General features: G+C 47.2%; 1 protein-coding gene across 16 annotated transcripts in view; it reads right to left on the bottom strand.

Annotated features, from left to right (window-relative positions):
• RIN2 (Ras and Rab interactor 2) overlaps positions 1–26848 on the bottom strand; it is a 204854-nt gene that overhangs the window by 42126 nt on the left and 135880 nt on the right. For 10 of the 16 annotated variants that reach the window (XM_069547824.1, XM_069547829.1, XM_069547823.1 and 7 more), the window contains 2 exons: positions 20881–20981; positions 1183–1375 (listed from right to left, as the gene is read on the bottom strand). In XM_069547824.1, coding sequence (XP_069403925.1) covers positions 1183–1375; positions 20881–20981 — 294 coding nt within the window. Of the gene's footprint in view, positions 1–1182; positions 1376–20481; positions 20982–26848 lie in introns of all 16 variants that reach the window. The other 6 variants (XM_069547839.1, XM_069547836.1, XM_069547838.1 and 3 more) reach the window with 2 other exon arrangements.

The raw sequence follows: 26848 nt of genomic DNA, 5'->3' as shown, positions 1-26848 counted from the left end.
AAAGTTTATTTTTGTGTCCAGCTGTTACAACATTCCTCAGCCAGCTACTGAAGGAATTTTCTCCCTGCCTCTCCATCTATTTCTTAGTTTCTATCTCTTGTTGTGTGTTGTTTCCAGTCTTATTTTGTCTGTAATTTATTGTATTTACCCTTGTTTTAGAAGTGTACATTGTACACAATCCTGTCCCCAAGAACTTTCTATAATGGTAGAAATGCTCTATAATTTGCACTGTCCATTCAATATGGTAGCCACCAGACATTGGGGATAGTGAAATCTTAAAATATGGCTAGTGCCACTGACGAACCAAATGTTTTATTCTATTTTACTAACATAATTTAAATAGCTACATGAAGCCAGTGGCCACCATGTCAGATAGCACAGAATATACCTACCTATCACTGAATAACATTTTCTAAGAAACTTCTATAGCATCACGGACTGGGCTTGAGTTAGATGAGACTAGCCTTGGGTGAAAGTGAAAGTTGCTCAGTAGTGTCCGCCTCTTTGCAACTCCATGGATTATACAGTCTATGTAATTCTCTAGGCCAAAATACTGGAGTGGGTAGCCTTTCCCTTCTCCAGGGGATCTTCCCCACCCAGGGATTGAACCCAGCTTTCCCGCATTGCAGGCAGATTCTTTACCAGCTGAGCCACACGGGAAGCCCTTGTGTAGCCTTGGGTAGAGGTTGCTGAAGAAACCAAGCTGGGCCTTGATGTGTCACTGAGACCACACAAGGGAAAGAGGATAACGCTGGCAACCAGAGTGGACAAGACCAGCGATGTGGAATTTCTGAAGGCTGGGTCCTGAACTGGATGGCTGGACCCAGGCCAGGGCTCCCGGGCTCATAATGAAAGGAAAACCACAGACTGACGACTCCACAACCAGGCTCATCCTCCACGCCACATCTCAAGAAGTCAGGCCCAGGGCCCGTGGCCCCTCCTCAGTACCCAGGTGCCCTATTATCCCTCAGAGTCTTGAGGTCCCAAGGTCACCGGGCAGATGAAGGGCTCTGTTTTGGGAGCTGCTCATAGTTTCCAGAATTTCTCTGCATTGTAATGAGACACACAAACTGGGAGCCGGGCTCCCTCGGGGCCGGGAAGAACTCTCTGGAACTCGCCGTCTTTCTCTTTAGGGAAGTGACGGCCCTGCCCGCCTCCCCGATCCCCCACTTAGAGTCTTACCCCCGGAGGCTGCGCTTGCAGGACCCCAGCTGCCTCCTCCTCGCTCAGGCTCAGCTGCAGCCATATGGGGTGGGTGTGCAGGAGTCGGTCCAAGATGCTGAGCCTGTTGGAGAGGCTGTCGTAGCCCGAGTCCCGGGGGCAGGTCTTGGCGTCCGTTTCCTCGGAGTAGTGATCATCCTTGTGTCTTACCATGCTAGGAGAGAGAATCGGCAGGGGTCAGACGGCTGCAGCGAGGTCTCCCTCATGAGGACAGCACCCTGTGCTCTTCTTGGCTGGACCTATCCTGGCCTGGGGCCCTGTCCTTCATCACCACCTCTTCTGTCTTTCCCTCCAGACTGAAAACTTTCCAGGGGCAGACACTGGGTTCTATTATCACTCTGTATGTCTAACATTGTAGCGAGTCCTCAACACCCCTCAACACACTCAACCTTCCCCTTCTAACCCAGTTTTCACAGGGTTCTAAATATCCTAAATGCTGTTTACTCTGTTTTCTGCAATTAGGGCATGTCTTCACTTTGAGCAAAAAGAAACTCTAAGTGCTAAATTCCATACAGTAACCATGAGGCCAAGAGTATGACTAGGCAAGCTCTGAAAACACAGACGAACATTCCTCAGGCACACATGTTTCATACCCATATAAACTGGATTTCATTTCCTTTCAGGCACTTTCACTATTAATATTATTTCTAATAGAACCCCACAGTGGAATGGTATTGCATTATTCATAAAACCATATGAATATTATTCATAGTTGCCATAAAGTGGAAATAGTCCAAATCTCCAACAACTAAAGAAAGGATAAATAAAACGAGGTATACCCAGAAAATGGAATTTTATTCAGCCATAAGTCATTGATTCTTTTTATGACTGAGCCATTGATCCATGCTACAAAATGGAAGACTTTGAAGACCCCATGGAATGGAATGAAACCTTGAGGATCCCACACTAAGTGAAAGAAACCAGGCACAATAGTGTACTGATCCCATTTATGCAAAATATCTGGGTTAGATAAAAACATAGAGACAGAAAGACTAGTGATTGCCAAGGATTGGGGAGGGGTTGGGGTAGGTCATGACCACTAAAGGGTTTGGAGGTTCTTTCCAGGTAATAAAAATGTTCTGGAATGAGACGAGCTGATGGCTGTGCAACTTTGTGAAATACTGAAGAAAACCGCTGAACTTTATGGTATATGAATGAAATCTCAGTACAAAAATATCACCTTGATGTATATCATCTCCTCTGCCTCCCAACCCTAACCCTATTTCTGAGTACTTAATCCCGATTTTACAAGTGAGGAAACTGAGGTTCAACAAACTCCAGAGTAATAAACAGCCATGAAATGGCAAAGCCGGAAACCTCAGAAGTTTGGTGTTTCTCCAGCTTTGCAGCTAACAGGTGAGATCACAAACACAATATGGCTGTAACCTGGTGGTGTCTACTGTTGGCCAAACCTTCAGAAATACTCTTATCTGCTCCTCACAGTAGCCCTGAAAGGAGGTGCCAGGATCCTAGCTTTCAAAAAGAGGACCTGGAGGCTCAGGCCGAGGAACAGCGCTCTGCTGAGAGAGGGTGGAGGTCCCCGTCTAAGGCTGCCTAAGCTCTGGGTATCTTTCCTCTGCCACATTCAGAGTTCTCCATGCTGGTCATCCCTGTGGTCCCCCGTGGTCATCCTCACTGGCCCCAACAGCCAGTGGGACCACCAGGCCTAACCACCCATGTCTGCACGGTTGAGTTCAGGTGGAGTACACACCATCTTCAAATGTCTGCACTCCAAGAGACCCATACATGTGGTCTGAAGGAAGCCTTCAACAGTGAGGAAGACAGGTGATGGGGTCTGAATGTAAGGGGAGAGAGGAGAAGAGGTATGCCACCCACCTGTGGACCACTCTGCTCTAAGAGATCACGTGGGGGCATGCAGACTTAGGAAACACACCCCCCCGCCACCCCATGACAGCACATGGGCCACTAGAGACCGTACCCCACCTTCTCCCCTGCCACCTCTAGACCTGCTCCAGATCTAAAGAATCTAGGGCTTCCATTCAATGTTTACATTTCATCTGTTCTCAAGTAAGGAGTGTTTTCCTTTACTGCTGCTACAAGTTTCCACGGGGCCATCTGTGCCCAGAAAGGGTAGTTACTCATTCTGGAAATGCCATTCCAGGGCCTCCAGGTGTTTTGAAGAGAATTTCTGCAGTGCTCAGGACAAACTCTTCACAATGAAGCTGGTATAAACATTCCTTTCCCATGAGGTAAAGAAGGCTTCTTTACAGCACTGGTTTCCACCCTCGGCTGCACATGAAAATTGCCTGGGGAGTATAAATTTTTGTGATGGCTAGACAGCACCCCCAGAACAAATAAATCAGACACTCTGGGGGCAGAATGCAGACATCAGAATGGTTCAGCTTCCCCAGGCAGCCCCAGCCTGCACCCAAGTTTATAACCATTGCTTTGCATCAGCGCTTGAGCCTGGGGGAGCAATCCCCTGGGGGTGTGAAGCCACACGCGCTTCCTGGTTTCAGCCCCAGAGGTTTTGATTCCGCAGGTCTGGGGTGGGCCCAGGACTCTGCATTTCTATCAAGCTCTGGGGGGATTCTGATGCTGCCAGCCCCAGAACTCGAGGAGCACAGGCTTGAGGCCTAAGAGCAAAATATGCACTTGAACCCAGACCCAATTAGGTGGTTGGCGTTTGTGTTTTGTTTGGGGCTGAGAGCATATAGGTAACATGCCATTGAAAGAGCTCTTAGGGGATTTCCCTGGTGGCCCAGTGGCAAAGACTCCATGCTCTCAATTCAGGGGTCCTGGGTTCGATCCCTGGTCAGGGAACTACTTCCCACATGCCACAGAGCCAAATAAATAATAATTCTAGGAAACCAAATAAAGACACACGTCAGCCCTGCCATCTCAAGTTGGTGATATTTTGGAAGTGTGAAAATGAAAGTGCTAGTTGCTCAGTCGTGTCCGATTCCTTGTGACCCCATGGACTGTAGACCATCAGGCTTCTCAATTCATGGAATTCTCCAGGCAAGAATACTGGAGTGGATTGCCATGCCCTCCCTCTTTCAGGCGTTCTTCCCGACCTAGGGATCAAACCCAGGTCTCCTGCATTGCAGGCAGATTCTTTACCGTCTGAGCCACCAGAGAAGCCAAGAAATATTTTGCCAAAACCAAATTCTCCTTTTCCCAACATGGCAGTCTGGACACTTGTGTACCGAGAGTGAATAGGTTGATACCTCTTCCTTAGAAGGGCTCAGCCTGTGCGGTTAAGCAGCCTTGGTTGTTAAGCAGCTACAAAGCCTTTATTCTGATAACTGACCTCACCTTCAAAAGCCAGGGCCCAGACAGGAAGGCGGTGAATAAGATTCATGGGGCCTCATAAAGGAGCAACCATAAATTAGACCTTGTCTTTGCAAATGACTAAGCTCACGCCTTTATGCAGCCGGCCGTCTGAGGTTTATAGCCTATGATTACAGGACAGCTTGGCTTTTATGAGGACAAGGCTCAGGAAAGAACTAACGAGGGAAACACTGAAGCTGTAGTGGATGCTGTTGGCACCCTGCCTGCCAAGATCCCCTCGATCAACCAGGCACCCGTGCCCCTGTTACCGTGAGTGCTGGCTGCCAAAAGCCCACAGCTGCTTCCTTCCCTGGGCAGCCCAGGAAGCTAGGCCACCCCCACCCGCCGGGAGCAGATGCATGGCTCAGGACTCAGTGACACGGGTGGAGAAGAGGCTTTCTGGCTTCAAAGTGGGACAGGTCCAAGGTGGGTGCCAGTCAAACTTCAGAGCTCCCTGCAGGGTCAGGCAGAGGCTATACCCCAGCTGACCCCCCATCTCTCTCTGGTTTCCTCCCATCACATCCTATAAGCCCTGTCTCAGGCTCTGCGTCTAGGGAATTCAATCCGAGAAAGAACCCGATGAGATTTGACACCATGATTTCTAAGACAGAAGTGAGGAAGGACAAAGGAGGAGAGGCTTATAAAAGACAAACCACTGAACAGGAGACACAGGACGTGGTCACAGTAGGGAGGCTGGCACCTGAGATCCGGCCAGCTCCCTTTTTAAGCTTTCTCTGAAAGTGGCAATTAATATCTCCGCCACCGTGCAGAACTGATGAACGGCAGGCTCATGTATGGATGCTGACATCAGTAGGTGAAAGATTTAGGGAACAGAACATTTACAGCCTTAAAATACCACCCCAAGTGTTCCTTATTCTGAAGAAGGAAATGTGCCCTGACAAGGGAGAAGCTACTTTGACCGAGTGACCGGGGTTGGCATCTCCACCATCTCACCTGCTGCCTCTGATGCGATGCTCTGAAAAGGTTATAGCATCACCTGGTCTTCCTGCCCCCAAATGCCTATAACCTGAATCCCTATGGGAGGAGACAGAAAGACCCACATTCAGGGACTTGTGCAAAGCCACTGGCCTGAACTCTTCAAAAATGTCAGTGTGGTAAAAGGCTAAAAACAGAAAAGGGCTTCCCTAGTGGCTCCATGGTAAAGAATCCACCTGTGTGGGCAGGGGACACAAGTTAAATCCCTGATCTGGGAAGATCCCACCTGCCGCAGGGCAACCAAGCCCATGCGTCACAACCACGGAAGCCCATGTGCCCTAGAGCCCACACTCTTAATGAAAGAAATCACCACAATAAAAAGACTGCACACTGAAATTACAGAGCAGGTCTTGCTCACCACAACTGGAAGAGGTCCCTGCACAGCAATAAAGACCCAGTGCAGCCATAAATAAATAAATCAAGCACACACACACACACACACACAAACTGTGAGTTATTGTAGAGAAAAGGAGACTAAACAGAAGTGATAATCTCACTGAGTGCACAGAACCAATCACATACGGCCTCAGAATAAAATGCAGCTAGAAGGAATAATATCTGAACGAGGAATATATATGAGATACTACTGTGTTGATATTTAATCACCTGACTGTGACAATGTTATTACGATTCTGCAGGAAAATGTTCTTGCTCTTAAGAGACGCATACTCAAAAATTCAGGGGCCAAGTGTGAAAATGTTAGAAATTAAGTACCAAGTAGTTAACCCCTCTTCACCTCTCACCTCCTCAAAAAAAGGGAAGAACACAGAGGGAAGGAAAAGGAGGTGAAATCCCGACAACTGGTGAGCAGTTATAAATAGTACTCTTCTTGCAACTTTTCTGGAGCTTGAAATTTCTCAAGTATTAGGTTGGAGAAAATGAGATAGGAAAATACATAGCACCTCATTGTTTTTTTTTGTTGTTGTTTTTGTTGTTTTGACTGTGCCACATGGCATGTGGAATCTTAATTCCTGTACCCCCTGCGTTGAAAGGGCAAAGTCTTAATTAACCACTGGGCCACCAGGGAAGTCCCTTACTGGGTTTTTATGAGCAGAGGATCCATTTATTTATTCAACTATTAACTAGTATTTCCAAATATCTAGGCTGCTTTCAGGGAGGGGGGAGATGAAGCTCAATTACAGATTCAGTGAGACCCATACTTGCATGTGAAAATCCTGGGCAAATCAAAAAATGCCCTACAGCCCTAAGATGGCTCTAGAGGCCGAGAATAAACACTGGAAAACTCGGACCCTGTCTGCTCTCTTTCCAACTGGGCTTCAGGGCCCGGCAGCAGATGGCCGATGACCACACCCAGTCTGGGGGGCAGGGCTCTCCAACATTCTGGTCACATTCAATGCCAGGCTCTTTAGAGTGTGGGACAAGAGTGGCCTTTCCACTTGGCTGTATTCCTGTCATTCCTGGGACCAGGCGCTGGTAGCCTAGGCAGGTGCAAGAAGCAATGGCAGGCAGTGCATTCTAATTCAGGACCAAGGCTTGCTTCTCTGTCACATCACAGAGTCAGGCTCATCTCAGAGGAACCATGAACTTGCAGCAGTGCTCCAAGGATACTTTCTGATCCTCATCCAGAACCCCAGAGTACGGCACAACCCATCCAGGCAGCTACTAAGGTCCAGTGTCTAGACCAACCGTGTTCTGTAAGGCTCCCTTGTCTTTCCAATACATCACTCCCTCCCAAGCTCCCATCCAAAACAACACATTACTTTACACTTCAGTCTTTCTTCAAATTAATGACGGGCAAATAAGAAAGCAATATTAATACACAGGGGCTTCCCTGGTGGGCCAGGGGTTAAGAATCCACCTGCCAGTGCAGGGGACACAGATTCAGTCTCTGGTCTGAGAAGATCCCACATGCCGCAGAGCAACTAAGCCCATGTGCCACAGCTACTGAAGTCTGAGTACCTGGGGCCTGTGCTCAACAGAAGCCAGGCAATGAGAAGCCCAAGCACTGCAACAGAGTAGCCCCGGCTCACCATAACTAGAGAAAACCCGCACACAGCAATGAGAGAAAACCCGCACACAGCAATGAGAGAAAACCCGCGCACAGCAATGAGAGAAAACCCGCGCACAGCAATGAGAGAAAACCCGCGCACAGCAATGAGAGAAAACCCGCGCACAGCAATGAGAGCCTGGCTCACCGCAACTAGAGAAAACCCGCACACAGCAATGAGAACCCAGCGTAACCAAAAATAAATAAACCTTTTTATTTTAAAAAGAAAGCAATACATAATAGACATGCAACTTTGATGTGAAGTTGTTTCAGCGCAGCGATAGTCGGCAATGTTCTGTGTATAAGAATCTTAGTTCCAGCTGTTGAATAGCAAAAATGAAGTTTAAAGGAACTAGATACAAGCAAATACCAAACTGTTATGCTCAACAAAGGCACACAAGTCCGTTTGGCGAATGGGTCTCAGAAAGAGTTCAGTGGTCCAAAGGGCTCTGTCCTCAGTCAGGACATGGGGACAAAAGTATAAACCTCAAAGAGAAAGTTCTCCAAACCTATCCTATGTGCATTAGAAACACATCATTAAGGGACTTCCCTGGGGTTCCAGTCGCTAAGATTCTGTGCTCCGAAAGCAGTGGGCTGGGATTCGATCCTGGGTCAGGGAACTAGATACCATATACTATACCTAAAGATCCTGCATGCCACAACTAAGATCAAAGATCCTGAGTGCTGCAACTAAGACCTGGTGCAGCTAAATAAATAAAAAAAATTTTTAAACTTCCTTTCCATTAAAAAAAAAATCAAACAATTATATTTTTAAAATGGACAATTTATATCAACATCTATGATAAGCTGTACTTGATTACTGTTCAAGGGCAAACGCTATTTCAACTAAATTGTTTAAATGTGCTAACACTGTTCCTTTCTAGAGCAGAGTGTTAGATCATAGTTCAAAGGAAAAAGGGATTGGTTTAGTTCATTAATGAGTTTAGAAAACCTCTCCTAGAATGAATGGCAAGTGCTCTGAAGAATTATATCTATATAATGATATATATAAGGAGAGCTCCCAAACCAGATTCTACGGCTCCCAGCTCCCTTCTGGGTGTTTGCATGGAGGAGGAACAGGCATCTTTGCACAAACCCATCCCTTCTGCCTTGGAATTTGGTGCCTTTGTGATCCCCTTCATGGAAAAGCCATCCTTACACTTTAAGCAAGTTTTTTGTCTTGCCTCTACTCAAAGAACTCTGTGAGTTGAGTTATCTGAAGACATTGGATGACTGAGTCTGCAGGCATCTGGAGGAAGGATTATTGCAACTCCTTGAAGTGCACCTTGGCTTTTGGCTTTTATCCCTTTTCTTCCCTACATCCCAGCTCCCTGGCGCTATACACCACCTTTGGTCTCCTCTATCGGGTAGTTAGTTCTCTTCTTCAAAGGGGAGTCTGCCCACTGTGCCTGCTCCCTCCTGGCCAATCCCAGCTGTAGGACTGAGTAACTCACAAGGGCACTGGATTTAGGATCTGAAGTAAGAGGCAGGCTCCATCCAGATTTTACCTTCCAGGCCCTCCCTGGATTTCCAGCAAATATAACTCAACTCTCAAGGAAGACTCAGAGTTCTTCCTGCAACCTAAGGGCTGGCATTCCAGACCCTTAAGAAAACTAAGAGTTTGTCTTTGTTTACACTGTAAAGGCCTATTACACAGACAAAGAATGAATTAAGAGAAATGGATGGGGCTGATAATTATCAATAAGATGCTAATGTTGTCAAAATAAAAACAAACAAACAAAAACAACAAGAGCAGAGCCCCTGATTTCAAGTTGCTTTTGCTGAGGACTTAATTATGACTTAAGATTCATCTCCTTGCCTCTTTCCCTGACATAAAGAGCTGAGTCTGGCTACAAAGCAAAGAACTCAAAACCAAACCCCACCTGGTAGGACAGAATAGATTACTTTTCATATTTTAATAGTAATTCCCAGAGAGTGCTGGATATACTAAGATAGTATATGGAAGCATGGTTTTTATTTTAATGTCCAGCATTTAATAGCTTTATGGATTTAGTGTAATTCACCATTATGGTGGAGGTATTAATTGACTTTCCCCCACATTTTTTATTGTGGAAAAATGCACATAATATAAAACTTACTATCCTAACCATTTTTAAGTGATGTTGAATACATATGCATATTGTTGCACAACCATCACTACCGTTAAAAAAGAAATGACAGGCCCCAAATGGAGCCACTTGTGCTGAGCCCACCAAAACTTCCTAACTAACCTAAGTATGGTTTCAACCTTCCTCAAGAATGTGACCTGTAAGCAGCCAACTTGAAATTTCCTGGTTAACACTAACAAGACATACTGTCTAATAGGCCCCTCCTTTTCCTTAGGAGGGCGACCTTGCTATAAATGATGAATTTTTTGCTAATAATTTCATTTTCCCATTTCCTCTCTACCTTAAAAAACCTTTCCTTTCCTGCAGCCCAAGGGAGCGCCTTTTTCCTCTGTAGATGGAATGCTGCCTGATTTGTGAAGTATAAATTCGTGAAGCCATTCACGTCCAGACCTCTTTTCCTTTTGCAAATCTAAAACTACCTTTTAAACAGTAATTCCCATTCTTCCCTTCTCCCTAGTGCCTGGAAACCACCATCTACTTTCTGTCTCTATGAATCTGACGACTCTGAAGTGAAGTGAAGTGAAGTTGCTCAGTCATGTCCAACTCTTCGCGACCCCACGGACACCAGGCTCCTCCGTCCATGGGATTTTCTAGGCAAGAGTACTGGAGTGGGTTGCCATTTCCTTCTCCATGAATCTGACGACTCTAAATCCCTCATATAAGCAGAGTCACGTAGCATTTGTCTTTTCATGGCTGGCTTATTAAATTTATCTTAAATGTAACACGCAGCCAACTTAAACATATCAGGCAAGTGAATAGTAAAGATGGCACATGAATAAGTGAAAAACTGGGCACAACGTATGATGGGCTAAGATAATTCGAGTAAGAAGACTATTTTTCCTGTATTAATCTTCACAAACCTTCTCTTAGTTTCAGCAGGGAAGACCATCCTGAGAAGAGCATCTGTTGCCTCTTCTCAGCCCCTCCTTGCCCATGTTCACACTCCCCCCCCCACTTCATTTCCTTTTATTTCCATTTTTTAAAATTGGTGTATAATTGCTTAACAATGTTGTGTGAGTTTCTGCTGTACAGCGATGTGAATCACCTATACGTATATGTCAAAACTGCTCTTGAGTGTCTGTAACTGGCTGCAACCCACCTGTCAAAACCCAGCACAGGGACTTCCCTGGTGCTCCAGTAGCTAAGACTTTGTGCTCCCAATGCAGGGGGCCTGGGTTCCACCCCTGGTCAGGGAACTAGATCCCACATGCTGCCACTAAGATCCAGAGTGGCCAAATGAATAAATAAATAACAAACACTTTATTTAAAAAAAGAAAAAGCCTCTTAGGTAGAGAGACAGAGAGAAGACCAGCTCATCCCAAAGATATACATCTAATAAAAATTTCTGGCAAAGGGACTAATTCCAAATGTTGCTAAACACACACACAGCAAACACAAATTTCCCAGAAAACCTTTCATTTCAGAGATAGCCAGTAGCTGATGTACAATGATTTCCTAACACTCTCAGTCATGCAAACACGTCTTTAGAATGTACGAAGCCAAATAAAACCCACTGTGTAGTGTTCCAGTCTGGAGAAGGGGGCCTCAGTTCACTCTGGCTGTATGTGGCTCCTTTCTCAGTTTATAACAGAGAACTTGCCAGGTGAGCTGAGAAGACTCTGACCCACCACCTGGGATGGAAATGTGATGGGCAGAGGCCTGGGAGGTGGCATGTTCTCATAAGGATCGTGGCATGTCTGCCTTCATTGAAGGGAAATTAGAGGCCATCTAGGGGAAACTAGAGGCCATCTCCTTCTTTGAGGTCAAACGATAGAAATTGGTTTCTATCAGTCCTGAATTGTGCAGTTTCCCTACACCACAAAAATGGGTATTTTCATTCCCTAAGGCCTTTTTGTCCCCTTGAACTTTGCAAGGACAAAGATGAACAGATTTGGGGTAACGGGCTTTATCCCCACCGGCCAAGGGTTGCTACTTGCTAGGAGAGGAGGGGAGGCCTTGACTTCCTCAAAAAGATTTCTAAAAGCAGTGACAGAAGGATTTTTATGAAAAAGTTCCATCAACTGAGGACCAGTTGGAGAGAACAGCACAGGAAAGGGAACATCAGGGGACACGGCCCTGCCACTTGCAGGAGAGGAAAAGGATTCGGTGACTTCTTTACTTATGAACTTCCTGCCACTGATTCGCCAGCGAGAGATGGAAAGGGCAGATAGGAGCCCGTGCTGGCAAAGTCTCCCCTCATTCCTGTAAAACTAAGAAAGGAACAAAGGACCTGTTGTCCTGGGCACCCTTGAAGTTGAAAACAGGAGCAGGAGCCAGGCAGGCTGTGTCTCACCCGCTAATCCTGGAGCCCAGGCATTGGCCAGCATGGGGCTTCATGGAAAAGCAACTCTCCTTAGGGTCACACCACAGGTGTCTCAGAGCCAGATTCAGTCAGACCCTGCATCTAACCAACCAGATGTTCTGCAACAAAGTCAACTACCAATCCAGCAGCCAGCCAAGGTCTGTAAAGACCACAAGAGATCAGGGCCACCAGCCCCCTGACAAAACCGGAATCTACTCCTAGAACACACTGTGTCTTTCCAGAATTCTCCAAAAACGTCCTTGTAAGTCAGCGAAAATCACGCATGATCTACCACTCAGAGGCACAGGAAACACTGGCAGGACATGTATCCAGGCAAAAAATGAAAATAACCAACAAGCAATCAGAAGGGACTCCATCTCAGGGGCTGGGTTCGTGGTAATACTGATTTTTATTTTTTGCATTGTGCTTTTTCCACAATGTGCAGGTTTTGCTTTTGTTGATCAAAAATGAGATCTTACATGTTCTTTTTAAAAGCCTTCCCTGGGCCTTCAATGGTGGTCCAGTGGCCAATACTCTGAGCTCCCAATGCAGGAGGCCTGGGTTCCATCCCAGGTTGAGGAACTGGATCCCACATGCTACAGCTAAGACTTGGCACAGCCAAATAAATTAATAAAAATACATGTTTAAAAAAAAAAATCTTCCCCAATATCACCAGTCAAAATGGGCAAAACAACTGTTTTGGGAACTGTTGATTTAGAGGTTGTCCTTATACCTCCTCACCTCATTCTTTAAGGCTGAGTCTCATCTTTGCTAAAACCGCCTCCCACCTGGAATTACCCACATCCTCGTGAAGGTCCCCAGGACATCTGGCACAGTCCACTATTACATCCTCTTCCCATTATATGATGTTTGTTGACAATTCTTTCTTCCTTAGGTTGTGTAACACTTTAGGCTCTTATCTAGGTATGTTAGCAAATAGCACCCGCTCAAAACATATTTTCTGTAAATTGAACTTAATTGGTGCCGCTTTGGTAACAGTGTGAGAAGAGTTGGTCAGTCCACGTAGAATTCCTTGACACCATAATCCAAACACTTGCATAGTGGTTGGAAATCAGGAAACATCTTAAGGAACTGGGAGAAAAGTGATCAGGCAAGTCATGGCAGAATATCCTCACGGCATGATGGGTCACTGTCTTATTGCAAAACTATTTCTGCTTCTGATGAACCGAGCTCTGTCCCCCCAAAAGCACCCCACTGTCCTGCTTCCACTGAAGGAAAGAACAGCTGTGTCTATGGCGTCACTTGAGCGTTTCAGACAAATGGGTCTTCAACCCAAGTCAAAGAGCTCCTCTATCCTGTTTGCCATCAGATAGTCTTTGAGAAAGAAGGTGAACAGGTGAGGGCTGACAAATCAGAATGAATGGAAATGTGCGTGGGGCTTCCTTGGTGGCTCAGTGGTGAACAATACACCTGCCATACAGGAGATGTGGGTCCAGCCCCTGGGTGGGGAAGATCCCTGGGAGAAGGAAATGTCAACCCATTCCGGTTTTCTTGTCTAGGAAATCCCATGGACATCGGAGGCTGGTGGGCTACAGGCCATGGGGGTCTTAAAGAGTCAGACACAACTTAGTGACTAAAACAACAACAGTGTTAATAATTCTTAGAAATAGATCATGTGTAAGATGAACATAAACTTTGATAACAGTAAGCATTTTTTTAAAGAAAGACTCTAAGATGCTCCAAGATATAGCTAAGATTTTGTAGCAAGTGATCATTGTGAGCTTCCTAGGAGGCAAACCAACTTTTCTGACAGGTGTGGTTGGTTCTGGGCATGGCCTGCTCTCAAATTCTGTGGGACCTAAGGATGAGCTCCAAATCCTGAGGGGCAGACAGGTTTCCAAATATGGCAAAAGAGGAAAACATTGCTTTGCTGACTAACACTGCACATGACACAGACACTGTGTAAGGAGACAAAACACAAAGCGATTTTGCCTTTGACAACTAGAACTTGCTCCAAAAGGCCTCGTGAAAAGATCCTCCAAGATCTTCAGAAGACCAAAAGTGGCTATATCAGTGGAGAATAGTCACTCTGCATGTGGTATTTCAAGAGGAAAAGATGGAAAGGAATAATATGAACTGACGTTAAAGTCTGTATTTAAAGTCACCGATGTTGAGGACATGTATTTATTAACTATGGGAAACTGTATTGGAGGCTAAAATGTATTCTGAGCTTAAATGAAGAATTTAAGCCCCCTAGATAGCCAAAATAGCTCTACCAGATTTGGGTGCATATGTTTCTTAGTTAGGGTTTCTCAGGTGGCACCAGTGGTAAAGAACCCACCTGCCTATGCAGGAGACATAAGAGACGCGGGTTTGATCCTTGGGTCCAGAAGGTGCCCTGGAGAAGGGCATGGCAACCCACTTCAGTATTCTTGCCTGGAGAGAATCCCTGCCACGGGCAGAGGAGCCTGGTGGGCTACAATCCATAGGGTTGAAAAGAGCTGGACACGACCTAAGCGATATAGCACACACGTACTCACTGCAACTAAGAGTGTGCATGCCACAACTAAAGATCCTGCTTGCCACAACTAAGACCCAGCATAGCCAAATAAATGAGTAAATAAATTTAAAAAAAAAAGTAGATGACAGCAAGTATAGACGAGAACAGAGCATTCAGAACTCTCACACACTGTGGGTGGAAGTGCAAATTGACATAATGACTTTGGAAAACTGTTGGACACCATTTACTAATGTTGACTATATAAGCATCCTGCTATTGCTACTGCTAAGTCACTTCAGTCATGTCCGACTCTGTGCGACCCCATAGACGGCAGCCCACTAGGCTCCCCCGTCCCTGAGATTCTCCAGGCAAGAACATCGGAGTGGGTTGCCATTTCCTTCTCCAGTGCATGAAAGTGAGAAGTGAAAGTGAAGTCGCTCAGTCATGTCCGACTCTTCGAGACCCCATGGACTGTAGCCCACCAGGCTCCTCCATCCATGGGATTCTCCAGGCAAGAGTACTGGAGTGGGGTGCCATTGCCTTTTCTGATATAAGCATCCTACAACCCATCAATTCATTCCTATGTCCCTAACTGAAGCTTGTCACACGTGTTCCCCCAAAAGACACAAGAATGTTCACAGCAGCGTTATTCAAAATAGCCCCACACTGGAAACAATGCCAATATCCATCAACAGAAAAAAACAACTTGTGCTGTATTCATAGAATGGAATACACACTGTATGATTCCAGTTGCGTCAAGTCCCAAAACAGGCAAACCTGACTGATGGCGACAGAAGCCAGGTAAGTGTCTACCCCTGGGGTACAGAGACCAGAAGGGAGTACACTGGGGACCCTCCCTCTGCTCTGGAGGAAGCTGAAGGCCTACCCCACATCTTCAGCATTTTATTTCTTTCCGCACCAGACTATTTTCTTGGGCTCCAAAATCACTGCAGATGGTGACTGCAGCCATGAAATTAAAAGACGCTTGCTCCTTGGAAGAAAAGCTATGACCAACCTGCTGCTAAGTCTCTTCAGTCGTGTCCGACCCTGTGCAACCCCAGAGACGGCAGCCCACCAGGCTCCCCCGTCCCTGGGATTCTCCAGGCAAGAACACTGGAGTGGGTTGCCATTTCCTTCTCCAACGCAGGAAAGTGAAAAGTGAAAGTGAAGTCGCTTAGTTGTGTCCGACTCTTCACGACCCCATGGACTGCAGCCTCCCAGGCTCCTCCATCCATGGGATTTTCCAGGCAAGAGTACTGGAGTGGGGTGCCATTGCCTTCTCTGGTGACCAACCTAGACAGCATATTAAAAAGCAGAGACATTGCTTCACCAACAAATGTCCGTCTAGTCAAAGCTATGGTTTTTCCAGTAGTCATATATGGATGTGAGAGTTGGACCATAAAGAAAGCTGAGCGCTGAACAATTGATGCTTTTGAACTGTGGTGTTGGAGAAGACTCTTGAGAGTCCCTTGGACTGCAAAGGGATCCAACAAGTCCATCCTAAAGGAAATCATTTCTGAATATTCATTGGAAGGACTGATGCTAAAGCTGAAACTCCAATACTTTGGCCACCTGATGCAAAGAGCTGACTCATTTGAAAAGACCCTGATGCTGGGAAAGATTGAAGGCGGGAGGAGAAGGGGACGACAGAGGATGAGATGGTTGGATGGCATCACTGACTCAATGGACATGAGTTTGAGCAAGCTCTGGGAGTTGGTGAAGGATAGGGAAACCTGGCGTGCTACAGTCCATGGGTTCGTGAAGAGTTAGACACAACTGAGTGATTGAACTGAACTGAACTGAACTGAGGTCCCCTAATTGCTTTATGAGTCTGGCGTCTTGCTTCTCCAAGAGGCTTCTGATGCTTGAATATGTTTAGAATCTCAAAGGGTCTGGCGACTGTCATTTTTCCATTCACTGAATATTTACTAAGTGTATGCTACCTGCCAGACACCATCCTGTGTGTTGAAAAAAAAAACAGCACTGGGCACAGATGAAGTCTCTGCTCTCACACAACGTACTTTTTAGTGTTGGGGGCAGAAGACACATATGTAAGCCAGTGAGTCCATTTTAGGTCTGTACAAGTTCTACAAATTCGAATAAAGCCAGAGACTTCCCTGGTGGTCCAGGGGTTGAGAATCTGCCCTGCAACGCAGGGGACACAGGTTCAATCCCTGATTGGGGAACTAAGAGCCCCCACTCCACAACTAGAGAGTCCATGAGCCTCAAATGAAGGTCCCTGCAAGATGCAATGAAGATCCCACATGCGGCTGCAACGAAGACCCAATGCAGCCAAAGAAATAAATTAATATTTAAAAAAAAAATAACAACAGCCAGCTGAGGGGACAGGAGAAAGGAGAGTCCATGGGTGAATGCTTCCTGCAGGAGAGGCATTCCAGGCAGAAGGAACAGTAGGATGAAGTCTGGGAGGTGGGAGCTTGCTTGGCCAGAAGCCCAGGGGCTGGAGTAGACAGATGGAGTAGGGGACACTGTCAGAAGACATTTAGGGGGTGGGGGAGGGGTTGGATCCCTGAAGGACTGGAGGCCATGGTGAAGATTTTGGTTTTAAATGGAAAACTACTATAGGGATTTGAACACAAGGGACGTGACTTGGATTCAGATGAACTAAAGTCAGATCATCCTCTGACTTAGATAACAGTTCAGAGGGACTTCCCTGGCAGTCTAATACTCCACCTTCCAATGCAGGGAGTATAGATTTGATCCCTGGCCCAAATGCCGTGGGAGCTGTGCCAAAAATTTAAAAAAAAAAACAAAAAAAAAAAACAAAAAAAAAAAACAAAAAAAAACAGCTCAGAGGTGGTGAATCGGTGAAGATAAAGCAGGGGCAGCAGGCAGGGTCTACTGCAGTAGGGGTGAGAAGTGGTCCCACCCTGGATCTATCTTACTGGCAGAGCTGCCAGAGTTTGGAGATAGAGAGGAAGGCAGTTATGAGACAGGAGGTGTCAGGGTTGATGCATTTGTGAAGGGAAACCAAGGGCTCAGTCCTGGTCTTTGTAAGTTTGAAATGCCAAGGGTCAGGCTGTGGGCAGCTGGATGCAAACACGTGGATCCAACAGAGGACCAGCCTAGGGATGGATACAAGCTAGGAATCTGGGAATGTTCTGGAGGTGGGAATGCTCGTAATGATGGATGGATGAGACAGAGAGAGGTAAGAGGAAGTGGAACCAAAAAGATTCCATTTAAAAGCCTGGATGGGATCACACAGAAAGTTGCTCTAGAGATGTCTCTGTAAACAAGATACTGTGGTTACCACATGCTGAGACTGGGCCAAGTGCTTCACAGCTATTAACTCAGTCTTCCTAACAACTCAGAGGTAAGGCTCTGTTACTGTCCCCATTTTACTGATGTGGACACTGAGGCTCCTATTCAGAAAGGAAAGGGGATGGTGCAGAGGCCGCTGGGGCCCCAGGGTCAGGTGGGCAGGGGGACGAGGAGGAAGCAGCCAGTGGCAGGTGAGGTGAGAGGAGACCAGGGAGCCTGGTGTCCCCCATGCCCACGAGTGTCCCTGCAGGGGACAGAAGGTGGGAGCTGACCATGGACAGGAAAAAGGGACATCTTTACTTCCACTAACCTGATTCCTTCTGAAATTAACTTCCTCCCAGTTTGAATGCAGGCAGCACATCTCAGTAGTGCTCTCAGCCCCTGAGCCCTGTCCCCACCAGCAGTCCCAGACGTTCTCAGTGTCAGTGCAGTCCTGCCTGTGTTACTTCCAGATGAGAGCGGCTCCTCAACCCACAGCCTGACCTGGCCTTTAACATGTCAGTAAAGGAGCACCCATGCTATGAAATCACGTTAACAATTCTGATCCTCGTATGTCAATTGTTCCCGCTGTTACGCTACATATTTTATTTTATGCATTTAGAGTATTATCCTGAGGAGGGGCTCCATGACACCCAAAAAGGCTTAAGACCTCCAGCTCATCTCAATATTAACCACAAAGGAGCCACTGCAGGCAGGAAACTGCATCCTAACCTGGGGAGTCAGCAGGTACTTCACCTTGCATCCACCCAGATGCTTCCTGGTGACTGCCTGGGGCAGGTGATGTTAGGCCACAGCGCCCAGGCATCCTCACCATGGGTGATGTCACAAAGGAAGGTGACTGGGATGCCTTCCTGCAGCCACCAGAAGGTGCCCTGCCCACGTCTGGGGTAGGGGATGAGGGTGGGATGGGGCTGGGGGTGTGTCTTCTCTCTGCTGCTGCTGCTGCTAAGTGGCTTCAGTCGTGTCCGACTCTGTGCGACCCCACAGACGGCAGCCCACCCACCAGGCTCCGCCGTCCCTGGGATTCTCCAGGCAAGAACACTGGAGTGGCTACAAGGCTCTCATTTGACTGGGTTCTGCTCCCCTCACTCCCACTGCTTCCCAGTCATCTGCCCTTCAGGGTGCCCTGTGCCAGGCTGACCCACTGTCTCCCTGTAGCCACAGTCCTGCTCTGCCCTCATCTGCAAACAGCTCAGAGTCCTCCTCGCAGTACCGCTCCATCACCTGCCTCTCCTGACTTTTTCACTGGGCAAAATGGAGGGATTAAAACTAAGTCCCTGTTCCATGCTCCAAACAGTCAGTGAGAGATCCCAGCACAGAATCCAGAGGCTTCTCAGGTGGGCTTTTTTCCATGTCACATGGGTCCCAAATCAGCAGAACTAGGGTCATGATAGAGTTTCCTTCAAGGGTCGTTAGGAGACTCAATGAGCTGGCAGATGTAATATACTTACAACAGTGGTCCACATATAGTAAACACCATACACGTTGTTAAAGATAATCTTGGAAACAGATATTACCATATGTAAAATAGATAGCCAAGGAGAATTTGCTGAATGACTCAGGGAACTCAAACCAGGGCTCTGTAACAACCTAGAGGGGAGGGATAGGGAGGGAGGTGCCACGGCTGTTCAAGTGGGAGGGGACATGAGTAAACCTATGGCTGAGTCATGTTGATGTTTGGTAGAAACCAACACAACATTGTAAAACAACTATCCTTCAATTAAAAAACAAACTAAAAAAAGATAATCTCAACTTTCCTGTTTCCCGTTTTTAAAAGCCTTTAAAATTCATAAATTCAGTATCAACCAGTGTAGCATAAGAATAACAGACACTAATATGAAAAAAAAAAAGTTTTTGTGAAATGTTTATAGCCATTCTTAAATTTAAAAACCTTAAAGGAGATGTTAAGGGTGAAGAGAAAAAACCTGGCTAAAAGTTCCATGGAGTCTGGAACTAGATTGAACACGGGGCAGAAAATCTCTGGTCAAAAATCAGTGTGCATTTGTCTAGTTTCTGGGGGAAAAAAATGAACCCATTAAAACTGTTCACACCAAAGTCAAGGGGAAGTCACAGAATGCCAAGTGGAGGACCATCTGGTCTACCTCCCACATTTTTGTACAAAAGGAGAGGAAACAGACAGCCCAGAGTATTTGCACAGCTAAGTGGGGGACACATTCCTCCAGAGACTCAGGGTGTGGACCCACAGACTCTCAGCTGCAAGGTGGCAGCTGCAGGGTGGCAGGGTGCCACCCTGGGTCGGCTGGTTCTCCCTCCTCTACAGAAGGAACAAGTCGGGCTGGTTTTAAACTTGCCCTAACAACCAGATTCACCTGGTTTGCCTGCCTCTGCAGGACTCCTCCTGCCCAGCTCATGACTTGCAAGCAAAACCAATTCCAAAAATCTCACCCTCACACTGCACCAGGCAGCCTCAACCCCATTTCTTGAGAAAAAGGGGAAACTGCTAATGAATCTGGCCTCCGTGGCACCAAGTGTCCATGGCATTTTCTACCGACTATGCCCTCCTGTCCTTGCAAAGAACTAGAGCTTCCAAGAACTGGAGAAGGTCTGGGGACTCTCCTCCAGCCTGCCCACTCCCAACCTCTGTATCCTCATTCTGCAGAAAATGCCAGTCCTTAACTACCTACTTAGACCTTCTGCGTTGTGAACACAACGTAACACAGGTAGCCAGTGCCTTTCTTCATCGCTTACAACCACATCCAATTTCCAATACGCCGGGTCACATTTCAGGCTAAGGGCCACGGCAGAAGGTGCTGGGGCTTTTCCTGACCTGAGAATGCAAAGCGAGCCCATCCTCTTCAGCGCTCCCTTTAAACCTTCTGGAGACAGACACGGGCTACACTGAGTTCTGTTTTGCACACGGAGGCTCCCGCTGCGCTACTGTTTCCATCACTATGAGAAGGTGGAGGTGGCAGATAGAACTTTAGGTTTCCGGGTTCTGATGCCAAGAGGAATGGAGAAGGTGTAAAGTTCAAGTGCCTTCGGAGGGATTAATGTGAACCCAGACAACTGGTTCCTAGGCCACTCCCACCTCCTACAGAAGATTCTTCTGGAGTGGCCACCACACTCCCAGTTCCCAAACCTGCCAGGCGACCGGAACAGCTATCCCGGAGGCTACCAGGGTCACGTCGCCCCCATCGCGTCCCCGATGCCTAATCGCCTCGGTCACCTGTGGGCTTCGGTGGGTCCCAGGCCATTTTCCAGGCTGACATCTGTCTGCACCATCTCCTGTTTCAGTTCGCCGATCTCCGAGGCAATTGTGTCAATGAGCTATTCAAAGACAAAAATAGTGTGACGTCAGGAAGTGGAAGAGGCGTGCCCAGAGCTGGGCAGCTTCAGCCACTTCAATAGGAGCACAGAGATGACTGCTTTTCTTTTCTTTTTTTTTAAAAAATATCCTGGCTTTTTGAATTTCCTTTACCCACAGGAGGGGGGAAATAGGGAGGGAGCAGCTTCTGAGAAAGAGGAAGAACTTAGGTTTCGGTATCACACTAAAATATGACATAAATAAAACAAAAAATATGACACCCAGTTTGCTTTCTCAGCATGAACTACAAAGAGGAATAAACAAATCTTGGCAAAAACAGGCTTCAACATTCATACTGTCAAAGTGAACAGTCAAAATGGATGCCCTGGATTAAACATTATACTATCCTTATTCTGGTTACAGAAAGATGTCTATTTTGAAGATACATACAGTTGGCAAATCAACTTCCAATGACTTGTTAGGGGAAAGGGAAGAGAGAGGGTTGTGTGGGGGTAGGAGCGGGTGAGCAGGCAGTCAGGGAGCCGCAGGGGAAGAGATGGGGAAACGTGCCTTCTTCTTGGAGAAGACTTGTGTGGTCTTGCATGCCTTGTCTACACGCTTGGGGAGAAGCTACATCTGACCCTGAAGTTTGGTCTGAATTCTTGAGCCCCCCTTCCTCCCCATGTCCACTCATTCAAAAGGATCTTCATGATGCTAATCAGGATCTGTGGAACAGCTACTCAGAGTGTCACTGCCATTCATTTTTTTAAAAATGTAGTTATTTTTTCATATAGGACTTCCCAAGTGGCTCGTGGTAAAGAATCTACCTGCACTGTAAGAGACACAGGTTCAGTCTTTGAATTGGGATGATCCCTTGGGAAAGGAAATGGCAACACACTCCAGTATTCTTGCCTGGGAAGGCCCATGGACAGAGGAGCCTGGCAGACTAGTCCATAGTGTCACAAAAGAGTTGGACACAACTTAGCTAAATTAACAGATGTTTTCATATAAATGTCACTTATGTCAACAAGAAACCAATTAATATTTTAAAATAAGCATTTAGATTATTTCTTTCCTAATATAGCAGATTTCTGTAGGTATAACCCACATGTCAAGCTCTCCATAATTTTTCACAGTGCTGCTTGCGAATCATTATTCTAGCTTAAAGATGTTGTCGTCTTGCCTCAAGCAGCTTTTATCCCACCCAGAGAGACTCTGGGAGAAATTTCATTTTGAGTCTATGCTGCTGCTGCTGCTAAGCCGCTTCAGTCACGTCCAACTCTGTGCGACATTTTGAGTCTATAGGCTGTACCAAAATGTTGACCCTCATCTATTCATTCATTCAGAATTTTATGGCTACTCACTTCATGCTAAGCACTCCATGACATTTCTCATGGAGACGATATTCTATCTGGGACACGGACCACAGCACTGAGCATGGAGAAGTTGCAGAATGGAGAGAGAATTGAGTGATGTTGTAGGTGGCAGCTGAAGGGTCATCCTAGCTACAGTGGGTGGTCAGGACAGGTCTTTGAGGAAGTGATGAAGCCCTGAATGACAAGAAAGCCAAGAAAAGATCAGGGGAGGAGCCTTCCACACAGCGAGTCCCAGAGGCAAGGGAGGTTTGTGGAAAAGTGTGGTCTGCCTGCCACCAGCCCTTGTCCACCTTCTAGATTACAGTACCCTTGGATTTGAGTTTTCAACTGAGGACCACTGGAGGGCTTTAGTAGGGGAATGGCCATTTTACTTGTTTTATGTTCTAAAAAGATCCCCTTGGCTGCTGGCTACACGTGGTTTGCAAGGAGAAGCAGCAAAAGTAGTTAGGAGACAACTGCAATGATCCAGGCAAGAGACGACGGTGGTGTGGGCCAGAGTGGTATCAGTGAGAAGGGGGTAAATCCAGGGTTCACTGGACATGGAAACTGAGAGGTGGACTAATGTGGGTGTGGGGCGAGAGAAGTCTCAAGGCCACTCTTAAGTTGTTGGCTTGAGCAATTAGATAGATTATAGTGCCTTTCACTGAGGAAAAAATGGGGAAGGATCAGATTTGAGGAAGAAACCCAGCTGAACACTGCACAGGTTAAGTTTTAACTGAGTTGCTTGTTAGTCATCAGTTCAATGTATTGCCATTGTTATTGCTAAGTCACTTCAGTCGTGTCCGACTCTGTGCAACCCCATAGATGGCAGCCCACCAGGCTCCCCCATCCCTGGGATTCTCCAGGCAAGAACACTGGAGTGGGTTGCCATTTCCTTCTCCTATGCAGGAAAGCGAAAGATGAAAGTGAAGTCGCTCAGTCATGTCCGACTTAGTGACCCCATGGACTGCAGCCTACCAGGCTCCTCCATCCATGGGATTTTCCAGGCAAGAGTACTGGAGTGGGGTGCCATTGCCTTACTAAGGGTAGAACAACTTATACATTTGGAAGTCACTGGAATAGGTCACTGTGACAAGGAGAGACTACCTATGGGGGGTGGCGGGGGGGAGATGGAGAAGGGGCCCCAGCAAATAGCTGTGTGCACTCTCAGCACTTAGAGGTCAGGGGACGGGGGGCCAGCCAAGTCCATCCCCTTTGTGTGTGACTGGGGTGCAGGCTGTAGGTGGAGCTTCTGGAAGCACTGGGGCCTTAAAAGAGGAGATAAGGGGATTTCCTTTGAGACACATTCCAGAGGCAAAAATTAAGTCTGACAATGTCAAATCCTTGAGGATGTGGGAAAACAGGAGCACTCACATGTTGCTGGAGGCATGTTGGCGAGCACGTTGGAAAGTGGTGTGTGGTACCTTATAGAGACACAGACTCCTATGCACACGCTTGAGAGAAACCCACACCCCTGGGTGAGATGAGAATACTGGCCACACCACTGTCTGTAAGAACACCAAATTATAAGCACCTAAATGTCCACCAATTGGAGACATTGGATAAATGGAGGTATAGAATACTCCACAGCACTTAAAATGAATGAACTAGGACCTCCCTGGTGGTCTAGTGGTTAAGGCTCTGCATTTCTACCACAAGGGGCATGGGTTCAATCCTGGATTAGAGAAATAAAATCCCATAAGCCTGCCTGGCGTAGGCAGAAAAAAAGAGAAAGAAAAAGAACCAGATTATACACATCAACACAGGCAAAAGCTCAAACAAGTTTTCATAAAAGCAAAAAAGAGTGAAACAGATTACACTCAGTATATGAACTTTAAAACTAAGCAAAATTGTACTGTTGAGTGTTTGTATATATATACATGAAAATAGATGACCCCAAGATGCAGTATTGGGTTAATCATCCTAGTTCTCAGGAAGAGAAGTGGATGGAGGTATGTACAGATGGATAGAGGTGTGCACAGGTGGGTGGAGGTATGCACAGGTGCGTGGAGGTATGAACAGGCAGATGGAGGTAGGCAGAGACAGAGCATCTCAGCCACCTGTAGCACTTCGTTTCTTAAAGTGGCAAAATGATGATACTGGATGGAGCTAGTGATACGTGTAATATGTGATTTTCTGTATGTTTAACTGACTGTCACCAAACTTATTAGGTATATAAGAAAAAGGGTGAATATGTAGGAAAATGGAAAAAGGAAGGACTAAAAAGGTGGGAGTGAGTGGGGTGAGCTGGGGGTGTCTGAGTATCTGTGCAGGGGGTCCCCCCTCCCCTTTCTAGGGCAGGAAGGTCACACATGGCCCATGAGGGAGCAAGCAGGCGTGCCCTGGGGAGGCGCAACCTTGACCTCCGGCAAATCTCAAAGGGAAGATTCCCACCCCAGAACATTCATCCTTTCTGCCCTCAGTCTCCTTCACAGCCATCATTCACGAACTGAATGGCTTTCCCTGAGAGAAGCAGCTGACCCCTCCAGCCAGCTCTCTGTGTCCTGAACACACACTACAAACTGTGCTTGTCACTCAGTACACCCAGATGGCAGACCACAGGTGACACCCCCTCATCTGTAAAGCAGAAGGGAAGGGCCGGGACCCCAAGACATGAAGGTGGATGACCACAGAGGTTGCCCCGGCTGGATGACTCTGGGACGCTCTGGCTGGATTGAGGGCGTTTTCACCCGCCTCCATCTCCCCTCTCCACCCCTTTTGACCCCAACTCATCCATCAGATGGCACAGATTTACCTGACGGATGGACCAGAAGCTAGAGTTCCAGAGCCAGGCCGCCAGCAACAAGAGCCACCCCAAAATGTCTGCTGCTCCCTGAGGTCAGCCCCGAGGTCCCTGATGGGATGTAAGCTGCTCTCCATCACTGTTCCCAGACACAGGTGTGTTTGATTGGTTTTAATTCGGCAGATGTTTGACCTCACCCGTTATGCTCTCATGTTCTTCCAGATTTCATTCTTTGAGGGCAAACAGGGATAACTTACCACCCACCAAAGGGGGAGCAGTGTGAACTGAAGTTTTAGCCTTTTCCTGTGTTAAAGCCAACAGCAGTCAGTTTCAGTGTAAGCTGCTTCATCAAAGTTTCTCCAAATCCACTTACACAACCTGAGACCCCAGCACATCTGGGTCTCTGTTAGAGCTCCTCCAGGGGACAAGGGGCTGCCTACGCATGTGCCAAGCTGGAAGCCAGTGTGGCTTTCTGCAACCCTGTTTGGCCGCCCTGGACATGTGTGGACGGCCGAGGGGGTGGCAACACAGCCAAACGGCTGTTACTGAGTGAATCGGCACCAGAGATGGGCCTCAGGTTTCAGGGCACAGAGCCGGTGAGATAGTAGTACTTGTTCAAAACACAGCAGCTATGTTCTCTCCAGAAAATCCCACAAGCAGCAACATGGTCAGGGCACAGAGAGCCTGCCCAGAAAAAGTCAGGGCATGGCCTCTGTTCTGAATACCCCTCAGGGCTGGTGTGCGGAGCAGGGAAATGGCTGCTGGTAGGACCAGCCACTTCTGCAGCCGCCACAGGGGGAACAAGCCTGGGGCTGGGTCTCTGCGTCCCTTCCTCATTCTGCTCAGAAAGCCAGTGCCCCCGCCCTGGGGTCCAGAACAAAGCACAAGAAGTACTCCTTGGGATGAGTTTCACCCTACCCTGCAGCCAGGCCAAGGGCAGGAGAATTCGGGAAGCCCCAGGTTCTTTCCCAAGATCACACCCAGGGCTCGACTTGGACAACATGGAACCTATGCAGCTCCAGCCGGGCCCAGGAGTCTACACTGATGTGGGCCACTCTATAATTATTTTGGGTGGGTCATGTCCCTGTCGGGGGGAAACTCACCCTTGGGGCCACGCTTCCAGCAGCAGGGGGTACAGTGTGTGAGGCAGCCCGATTTGCATTCTCTACCTGACAGAGAAAGTGCTTCCTATCTTATCAGTAAACAATGATGTCACAGTCATCAGCGATTTCAGCCCTCCAGGGCACTCAGGAAGGAGGAAGAATACCTGAGCTCTGACAGCCATCAGATTGCAACCACTCCCTTCAGTAAGCCCAAGGGAGCTCAGTTTAGTTCAGTGGCTCAGTTGTGTCCCCTTGGACCGCAGCACACCAGGCCTCCCTGTCCATCACCAACTCCCAGAGTTTACTCAGACTCATGTCCATCGAGTCGGTGATGCCATCCAACCATTTCATCCTCTGTCATCCCCTTTTCCTCTTGCCTTCAATCTTTTCCAGCATCAGGGTGTTTTCCAATGAGTCAGTTCTTCACATCAGATGGCCAAAGTATTGGAGTTTCAGCTTCAGCATCAGTCCTTCCAATAAACATTCAGGACTGATTTCCTTTAGGATGGACTGGTTGGAGCTCAGGATGTGAAAGAAAAAAACACCCAGGACACTGGCCCCAGATAGTTGAGATGCATATGAAAGGAATGATTTCAGTGAGCCCAGACTCCTGCACTTCCCATATACAGAAAGGCACTAAATTCCTTGTGATATCTGGCTCTCTTTAATTCACAAAAATACTTTTGATG

Source organism: Ovis canadensis, chromosome 13 (genome assembly GCF_042477335.2).
Source record: "Ovis canadensis isolate MfBH-ARS-UI-01 breed Bighorn chromosome 13, ARS-UI_OviCan_v2, whole genome shotgun sequence".
NCBI classification, from domain to species: Eukaryota; Metazoa; Chordata; class Mammalia; order Artiodactyla; family Bovidae; genus Ovis; species Ovis canadensis.
Note: the sequence above shows the minus strand (reverse complement) of the source record. Positions and strands in the feature narration are given on the sequence as shown.